This window comes from Aricia agestis, chromosome 17 (assembly GCF_905147365.1).
Source record: "Aricia agestis chromosome 17, ilAriAges1.1, whole genome shotgun sequence".
Lineage (NCBI taxonomy): Eukaryota > Metazoa > Arthropoda > Insecta > Lepidoptera > Lycaenidae > Aricia > Aricia agestis.
In genome coordinates, this window is record NC_056422.1 from 12475350 (window position 1) to 12485605 (window position 10256).

General features: G+C 39.3%; 1 protein-coding gene across 2 annotated transcripts in view; it reads left to right on the forward strand.

The window, feature by feature from the left end:
- LOC121735525 (SH2 domain-containing protein 4B-like) overlaps positions 1-9974 on the forward strand; it is a 53829-nt gene extending 43855 nt beyond the window's left edge. The window contains exons 2-10 of one of the 2 annotated variants that reach the window (XM_042126365.1): positions 623-734; positions 1880-1999; positions 2222-2395; positions 2660-2872; positions 3468-3642; positions 4357-4461; positions 7927-8034; positions 8959-9153; positions 9796-9974. In XM_042126365.1, coding sequence (XP_041982299.1) covers positions 630-734; positions 1880-1999; positions 2222-2395; positions 2660-2872; positions 3468-3642; positions 4357-4461; positions 7927-8034; positions 8959-9153; positions 9796-9893 — 1293 coding nt within the window. In that variant the 5' untranslated portion in view covers positions 623-629 and the 3' untranslated portion in view covers positions 9894-9974. Of the gene's footprint in view, positions 1-622; positions 735-911; positions 997-1879; positions 2000-2221; positions 2396-2659; positions 2873-3467; positions 3643-4356; positions 4462-7926; positions 8035-8958; positions 9154-9795 lie in introns of those variants that run through there. The other variant, XM_042126366.1, reaches the window with a different exon arrangement.
- Positions 9975-10256: the final 282 nt, after the last annotated feature.

Sequence of the window (10256 nt, forward strand, 5' to 3'; positions counted from 1 at the left end):
CGATATCGTTTTTAGAAATTCCGTTGTAAGATTGTCCAATTTAGAGTGCAAGTTAGTATTTTTGATAAACAATTTAAATTTTAGTTTTACAAATAATATATCCGATGTATGAACCATATTTTTGGTGTGAATTCGGTTATAAAGGTCGTCTCGTTTCGTATGATGTTTAAGTTTTTTTTGAAGGACATGTTCAGTTAATCAATTGTTTCTTTGATCAGCATTAGTTTTTCTGGTATGCATTCAGTTAATTAGCGGAGTTAAGGTAGGGTGCTGAAAAATTATTCTGATGTGCATTTAATAATATCCCAATATATATTAGTAGTACCACTTATTAACATTTGAATAATCTTCTGTATCATACTAACCTTGATTTACGATGTACGCAAAGTCAAAGGCCTTTTCTCCATATATTACAGAGAACGACAACAAGGAATTCGCAAAAATTGTAGATTTTTTCAAGAGATTTTCAATTTATTAAGCTCTCTTTTTTTCTGGTTATCTTTTGATATTTCCGAATTTCGATTTTCGAATTTAATATAATCTGGTTTGTCTGCAATTATTTTTATGCTTATTAGAAAAAATCAAACATAACAAAACTAATTGTCCTGTCCGTTTGTTGCAGAGGCACGATGCTGCAGCAGATTCTGCGTGACATGTGGGTGGACCCGGAGATCCTCGCCGAGCTGGACGAGTCGCAGAAGCAGACGCTGTTCTGCAAGATGCGCGAGGAGCAGGTGAGTCACACTGCACGTGACAGCTGCTGATGCTGCAGCACCTGCGTGACATGTGGGTGGACTCGGAGATCCTCGCCGAGCTGGACGAGACGCAGAAACAGACGCTGTTCTGCAAGATGCACGAGGAGCAGGTGAGTCACACTGCACGTGACAGCTGCGGATGCTACAGCACCTGCGTGACATGTGGGTGGACCTGGAGATCCTCGCCGAGCTGGACGAGTTGCAGAAGCAGACGCTGTTCTGCAAGATGCGCGAGGAGCAGGTGAGGTACACTGCACGTGACAGCTGCTGATGCAGCAGCACTTGCGTGACACGAGGTTACAGTAACAACAGATGTCGCTGTTGCAAGAATATCAAAGGAAGTAAGGTTTATTCCTAAGGCATCAAGGACAAAGGGCAAAGAAATCCAATTTGAGAGATAAAGACATTTAGAATACACGTGTAGAAGTCTAGTAGAAGTAAATGCAATTGATTTCAAAATCTATTTTTATTATTAGGGTTGGATTCCCGATTATTTTTCTTCCCGTAAGTTATAAAATATATAATTAATAATAATTATCGGTCCATGGATAAGTATAGTGATGTTTAAATAATAAATGGCAAGAATAGAGTTTTTGCTAACTCCTAGACGCTTATAAGAAGCTAAGTGGCTTTGTCCATCAATTTCTTGCTCAAATCCAATTATCCTAATACCTTGCCTTGGGCTAAAGTGAAGGGTGTAGGCTCAGCTCCTAGATAATTGATCAATCTGGCATGGCCTTGAGCTGCGAGCGGATTTGCCGCCAATAACATTAAATTTAGACGACGCGATCCGTGACCAAGGATTACATTGCGGATTCGGATATTTTATTGTTTAAAAGGGCTTTGCTTCGAATGAATGAGGGGAATAATTTAAATTCGCGAAATACTCAAAGTCATAAATCATTTAACGCAATTTTGGGTGTGTTCAGACGATAATGCGTTATCAGAACGCGCGTTTAGCGTTTGTCATCTGAACCTACCTTTATTCTGTTATCCATAAGAATTACCTATAGAATACCTTAATAATATTTAAGTTGGGCAGCAAAATACACCACAAAATAAACCATTTTGACGATTTTCTCCTCAAAGTTAAATATAATGTGAGTTCATTTCTGATTTTTAAGGTGCGGCGTTGGAGGGACTGGGACCAGAAAGTGAGCAAAGAGGAAACAGAACGGCCGAAATTTCAGTCCAATGGAAAGAAGACAGTCTCGTTCCTTAAAGGTGAAGATGGTGAGCCATGGGTAAGTCGATGACAAAAATACACTATACGAAAATTCAAACACATACAGTTCAAGGTTTTGAAACTGACACCGGCCAAAAATGGGCATTTTAGATCAGATCCAAAAGTATTGGACTAGAGTATGATGAAACTTAGATACTCATTATCAGAATAACTTAAATGAACTGAATGAACATGATGAACAAAACGGGTAATTTTTTTAAATGATTCATTGTATTTCCAGGTCTGGGTAATGGGAGAGCATCCAGATGACCCGTCCATCGAGAGTATCCTGGCTGAGGAGGCGAAGAAGCGAGCTCTAGCTCAGGCCAGGGAGGAGGCTCACCAGCTACGGAAGTCAGTGGAGAAGGAACTCACACACCTCATCGACTACAATCCTTTAGATAGCTTAGAACAGGTAGATATTATATTATACGTAAATAAAACTAAGCATTTGACTTATGAATTTCATTAATCGTCCTACGAAACTTTTAGAATGTCAAATCAGACAACGATATTCTATTTTAGGCACTGACCTCCCTTGTATAATGGAGGTCAGTGATTTTAGGACTAAAATGTGGTCTCTCTCTTTATTTGTCCCTCTCTTTCTCTTCCTATATTAGTCTCTATCTCGGTCTGTGTTACTTATAAAAAAGGCTGACAGCTGATTTTTAAATTCCAGAAATTCGACTTATCCCCAAAAGACGTGGAGTCAATAGACGATGCATTGGACCTGTACTGCTCCGTGGACGAGCTGAGACAGAGGATCGAGGAGTTGGAGCCGGAGCTGAAGGATAAGGAGGACCTAAGTGACTGTGATGACTCCCTCAAGCTGGACATCAAGAAGAACACGCTACATTTCAACTTCATTGAGGGGAAGAAGGATGTTATTCAGGTAGACTAAAAGTTTTCAAAGCCATTCTTTCTTCATTCATTCTTTCATGAAGTAAAAAAGGGTCACCCAAATCTGTCGACCACCTTTGGCGTAAACACCAGACGTCAATAAACATTTTTTTGCATACCGACCTAATTTGGTCCAGGTATGGAATTCATAACGCGACCATTGACGTAGTGACTCATCTGTGCAAGAAAATAGAAATACTGGGTCAGTAACCGGAGTACAATGGCAGTATTGTGCCGGGATCAGGGTTTTTTTTGAGCTGTACGTGCCTCGTAGTTGTTTCGTAGTAAACATAAAACGACGTGTTGTTTTTCATTGGAGTCGTTGCTCATTATAAACAAGGTTAACCGTCGAGTTAACTAATTTAGGGTACCCATGCAGTAGACACATTTTAAATATATTTACTCTTTTCACTGAAAATATTGAGATATTCTCAATCCTATAAAAAGTATCCTATTTTCTTTCCCAGGACTCAAAGTATCTCCATACCAAATTTTAGCAAAATCGGTTCAGCGGTTTTCGCGTGAATTGTATGCAGCGGTTGGCTTATTACATAGCAACATCTTAAAAGAATCCACTTCTGTTACAGGAGGGTATGGGCGGTGGCACGGAGGGTGTGAGCGTCCGTGTAGCGGCCTGGGAGCGGCGCGTGGCGGCGGCGCGCGCGGGTGACATACTACGTGGGTTGAGAGCACGACGTGCGCGCACCCTACGCGATGCTCAGCTGCAGGCGAGTCGGGAGCATGCGGCATGGCGGGACCAAGGTATATACTTATATAACCTGCTATAGTTAGCAACTCCCACGGGTGGGAGGGTGGCCGGTTTCGTTGAAACCAGGCCTGTTACGCAGAAGTAATTTTATAGTGCCCAATTGTGTGCGAGTACACAAGAGCAGTCTCTATTCCTTTACTCTCATAGCCCAGTGGGACGCAAGACCGATACGACTGGTGAGAAATCAGGCGCAGGACCGACTTTTTTTACATGCCCATCCGACGTATGGATCATCTTACTTGTCAGATAATCAGAATTATATGATCAGCCTGCATTGTCCTAACCAAACTTGGAAATAACATGTTTCCAACGCGGGAATCAAACATTCGACCTTCGATTTAAAAGCCACGCATAACCACTGAACCACGGAGGCGTCATATTATAATATAACCTGTTATTGTAGAGTATATTAGGAGCCATGATATCTCAGGATTATTTTTTAATGGCCATAAAATAAAGGATTATATTAAGCACAATATATAAAATTAAATAGCACTACAAGTCGTAGTGCCTGTTAAAAAAGCTCTGTATTGGTCAGCTCCAATAGCACCATGACATATCATGGTGCTATTGGAGCCAGCCTATGAATGGTTTTCTTCAATGGTACATATAATATAGTAGGCATCAAAATAAAACAGACAGGACGAACATTTTCCCGAATGTAAAACAAGAGAACCTCCCTTAGTGGTGTTTTTATTGAATTTCAGAACGCAAAGCTAAGGAAGCAGAAGCGGCGATGAGACAGATTGCTCGCGCGGCGAGGGAGGCGCATCGCCGTAGCAGCGAGGTCACCACACCTATTACCACACAAGGTAGGTTCCCTAAAGTCATATTATCAGAACACAAGTTGTTAAATAGAAAATGGATCAGAGGTACCTATGTAATGCTCTCGTTGGTGACTAGAGTCTGGCTAGCGAAAGATGAGACTATTTTTTTTACGTCCGTGGGTTTACGTAATTTTCTAATTTAAACGTGACGAAAACTTTGAAAAGAGATTTGCGAAAACTGCTTTTAGCTATGATTAGTAAATACCAACAAAAAAGAAGTGAAAAGGATGCAATTTTTAAACAAAAACAAGATTGTTTACATGAAATATCCCAGTGCATTGATAAGTGCAGGTAAAAGATTTTGATACTTTCAATTACAATTAATTAAAATCATTATTATTTATCATGTAATTGAATTTATTGTTTTGCAGGTAACATGAATGATGCAAATCAGTAATGCAAGTTAAAATATCAAGCATAAATAAATCATGAGTTATTATGTTCCAAGAAAGTGTTTAAAGACAAAATCAGTTACCTGATAAGATTTCTTCTTAGTCCAGTAAGACCCTAACGTTACAAAAAAAAATGCCTGAAAGCAACCTTGTTATTGAATGCTAACTTTATATTTTATGAACATATTTTCAGATGTCAGTGTTTGTAGTTTGTACCCTAAAAAGGATTAAAAAAGAAGGCCACATAAATAAAGGCGTGTTCTTACGGGAGATGTTAATGCATCCGTCGTATAGTCCTGACCTTGCACCTTCAGATTTCCACCTGTATTAATCGCTGCAGGATTCCTTAGGCAGTGTCAGGTTGGCACAAATATTTCTATATAAACTGAGGTGGACATGCCATACTCTACGAAATGGCATTTGAAAAGAATACACTAAAACAATACACTCAAAACATTAGGTACACACACAAACAAAAATGTATCTTCGTAGTTAAGGGCGAGATGCCAATATTATTTTGTAACAAGAGTGACAAGGATGGTCTATGGTGTTCGGTTATAATACCGAACGCAAGCGTAAGGGAACATACCCATACTACGTGACCCATTTAGGGACGGGTCTTCAAAATACTACGCTCGGTCACAAGAGGGGAGAGTGGGTCTAGAGTTTTGTCATGTAGTCAATTTCGACGAGAGAAACGTCATACGATTTTTTTTTCTCGCAATTTAATACTTGACACTGGCATTTATTATAGCTATTTATATGCTATAGCCAACAGCCACTAAAAAACAGGCACATCTGTCACTTGTCAGGCATTTTGAAGTTTGATGAAGCTGTAAAGCTTGGTGATCATTTATTATATTTGGTGTTCGATTACAATTTGAACTACAGTCGTGACTAAAATAGTTAGTATGTGCCACAGTGCCATCGAGGAAATTGAATCCTAAATCCTAGGTAGTTGACAGAACAACGTCATGTAGTCGGGTCATGTCAATTCAATGTTAATTGTGATCTGTCGGTTGGGTTTAACTTTAAACACGACCAAATAACTTAGGTCCGCCATCTGCCTAGAAATCAATTTCTCTGATTGTTCTATTGTAATTTTAGACTATTATTATATATAATTTTTTTTAATCTAAGAGACTCGTTACACTGGGGCGCTTGCCCAATGCCCATACAAAAGTAAAAAAAAAATTTGCTCATTCAGCGCTGCTACTTTCACAGTAAAATTACAATAAGGAACACGTACACATCATAAAGTATCACATAGTTTTGTCACACCGGGCGCGACGTATTTAGAAGTCGTCCTCGGAACCTCCTGTAGACGACTCCAATCGGCCAGAACTCCTCCTTCTCGAAGGTCGGTAGATGGTGCGTCGGGACTCTCACCACAAAGGAGCTAAAATTCACTTTGTGGCGGGACTCCAAGCGCTCGGACCTCTTTTATGCAACATACCGTGCATGGTCGGTAGACTGCCGATTACCTAGATATTCTGCAGATTGTCTAGTAATGTAAGAATAGAATCAATTTTTTGCATTTTAACTTACTCACCCAGAAAATATGCAGAATACCGCGTGAATTTTCACTCTAACTGGATTACGTAAATTAACGGTAACATATACAAACATACATACATAGCCTGTGAGACACATAACTCTTACTTTTTGCTTTGCTGTAGCCAGGTAAAAATTATTCATCTATTGTGAACAACTATGATAGTTACCTGTGAAAGTTAATCCCTGAAGATTTATTTATATATTTTTTACAAAATCTTTTTATTTTTACACAAGATAGCATTTTGCCCTTTGATTACATTAATTAGTATTTGAAAATAAAACTAAGTTTGTTTTAAAAATTTATTTGCTAACCGTACACACTCGCATACGACCGTCGCGTACAGCGCGCCAGTGAAGACTGACTGCAACGGTGTGAAATAGCTCTATTGGAACGGCGGACAATTTGGTGCGTATGGCCCGTCTACATCAGTTTAAATAGAAGTCTTTGGGTTGGCATCACAAGAGGACTGCCAAAACCACTTGTCGCAGTTTTTTCATCAGAAGCCCCAAAATTTTTATAGCAATGGGATCGTGTCCCTACTAACAAGATGGCAAAAGTTGTCAAACAAAATGACACCTACCTATATATAATATTTTAGTCAATTGTAAATAAACTTCATAAAAAAAAAACCTTTCAAATGTTTATATAAAATGCGAAAAAAAATCCGCAACCTTTGATTTTCTGTGTTGTTTTTTCATCTCCCCTTAATCCTTGGTTTTTAATCAACATGCAAGGGGGGGGGTTATTAGTTTCAGGCATGTACAAGTATGTGTTAAAAATATTTGAGTATATTTAATACAATCTATGATGCTTGCGAGTAATAATAATTATAATATTAAACGAAATTATTTAACATTTAAATTAAATTATATTTAAACTTAGAAACACTAGTGACAATTTAGTTTAAGAAAATGAAGATAATTGTTTGGTTAAATTATATTTTGTAATATATTTCATGATGTACGGTAAGTATTAAAGAAGAAGTTTTAATACTCCGATAAAAACATGCAAGAATTTTCGTCAAAAACAAAACAATGAAATGTATTGCAAAATAAAATTTAAGTAAACAACAACAATAAACTTATTCTTGAAATGAGTTATCCAAACTAAAATATAATATTATTGTTATGAATAATCAAGTATCAAAACTATAATTCCGACTATAGACAAGGTTGCCATACGTAGATTTTTTGAATTTGCCGCCTTTTTCCAATCTCATCTTTCGCTAGCCAGTCTCTATATACATATAGTCTGTCAAAAAAGAGAAGAAATTAAAAAGTGGCAACATCGTAGTGTCATCCTTTTTTTTAAATTGATTTGAAAGTGATGAATGACACTACGATGTTGCCACTTTTTAATTTCTTCACTTTTTTGACAGACTATAGTGAGGATATATTTTCCTCACTAGACCTACTGATGGTCTACTTAACCTAGAACCGCTTGGCTATCAGACCCTGACACGACACGAGCATCTGTATAATCAAAACTGTGTTTTTTAAGTTGGCAAACCACCAAACAAAGAGGCTGTGCTTGAGTGGTTCAGGAACAACGAACAGAAGCGCGGCGTTGGGCTTGATGAGAACAACAAGCCTGTTTACTGGTTCCATGGTAAGTTTCTATGTAGTTTATACGTGGGAGAGCCATGCTTAAGCACGAATGGGCCGGCTCGACCGGAGAAATACTACGTTCTCACAGAAAACCGGCGTGAAACAGCGCTTGCGCTGTGTTTCGCCGAGTGAGTGAGTTTACTGGAGGCCCAATCCCCTACCCTATTCCCTCCCTTCCCTACCCTCCTCTATTCCCTTCCCTTCCCATCCCTACCCTCCCCTATTACCCCTTAAAAGACCGACAACGCACCTGCAGCTCCTCTGATACTGCGAGTGTCCATGGGCAACGGAAGTTGCTTTCCATCAGGTGACCAGGTTTGCTCGTTTGCCCCCTTATTTAATAAAAAAAAAAAAAAACCCATGCCATCACCACATCTTGAGACAAGTACAAAAAGATCGTACAAAGGTCCAAAGGCCTGATTAACTATGCGACAATTTCTTGGGCAATAAACGCTTGCGCCAAGCGTTGACCAATAGCAACGAACAAACTTACGCAAGTTTCAGTAGCTCTACCACGAGTTTAAGGCTATAGTATGTTTCGATACTCGATACCGACTGCGTAAATATTATTTAGTATGGCGATTGTAGTTCCGCAAGTAACCGCTGGAGGCGCTGTAAAATTTGCTATACTATTTCTAAAAATGTACTGTAGTCGGTATCGAGTGTCGAAAAACACTATAGCTTTAAATTAAACTCATGGTAGAGCTACTGAATTCGAATCGAACGTGATTTATTGTGAATCATGCTGCTTATTGAACTTCCCTTGGCCTACCTGTCTTGTTTATCTAAAAAGAACGATAGCGCTATTTCATACCAGATTTGAGATTACTTCTAGCCTTTCATTCATCAGCTGGTTGCTCAATCCATGCCATCTTTATCACAACATTGCCAAATGCCAATTGCCATCATGCTTCTCATATTCCAGGAGTAATAACCCGAGTAGAAGCAGAGCGGCTTCTGTTCCCGCGCGCCGCCGGCACCTACCTGGTGCGGGTGTCTGAGCGGGTGTGGGGGTACGCGTTGTCGGTGCGCGCGGCTGACCGCTGCAAGCACTTCCTGGTGGAAGCTGGCAGTGGCTACCGGCTGCTGGGTACAGGGCAGAAGGAGCACCGCACCTTGGGTATGACGCTTAAGCATTTTCCATGCTAATAAAAAGTGAAAAAGATTGTCTGTTAGTACGTCTTCATGCTTAAACAGCTGGACCTTTTGATAGGGAGATGCTTCAGTCCAGGAAAGATCGTTTTTTTTTTCAATGCAACGAAGAAGCGGTGCAACGTCTATCAATATAAAATAAATAAACAAGGTGATGTAACTGCTAACTGTTCGGTCGAACATAAGAGAATGAATTAAAAACTGTACTTTTTATACAAATACAATATATTCAAGTTTTACAATTTTAATAATTTTGAACTATGAGCGTCCACCGCGGTTGTAGGTATAGAAGTGGGGCTCGCGGTGTACCTCGTACCGCGCCGCGAATATTCTCGTGCGTGTGAGTGGGATGGAAGAACGCCAACGGCCGCGCTCGACGATTGTGTAGGTGTTCGCAGCTAAGGCGCGAACACTAACGACTATCTTAAACTAAAAGCCTAGGAACCTAGACTTCCCGAAAAACGTCCATAACTCACAGAAATTTCAGACTTGTTTATCAATCTAACTACTTTCTGACACTACTGCACTCTATCTTTTTCAATTTTCGACAATGGCTGCGGTGGCATCTTAATAAGAAATAATGATGATGAACCAAAAATTATTCTTTCAGCTGATCTGGTGGACTATCACAAGAAGGTCCCCATCACGGAGAGCGGTAAGGAGCTGCTGGAGACGGCGTGTCCGCCCGCCACGCCGCCCGTCATCTAACGCCGCCATTTTGTGAAGAGGCGCCATCTTGAATAATGTGACATAAGCATAACCTATAAACGACAAATGAATTGAAATTATGAAAGCCATAATAAAAGGTTACTAAATTTCTTCGAAAGCAGATGAAATATTAGAAAAAATAAATTTTGTACCTAAAATTAGAAAAATAAGCTATGACAGTTTACCACTCAGCTTCTTTCTTTCTTCAAGACTTTATGTTTTAGGAGACTATTAGAAGAAGATGCCTGATCTTACCTACTTAAATAGTAATTTTGTAAAGAAGAACAGTATAACTAAATTCGATAAATTCATTTGCCGTTTATACCTAAACTCGAGGGACCATGTAGTCACAGTAATATTTTA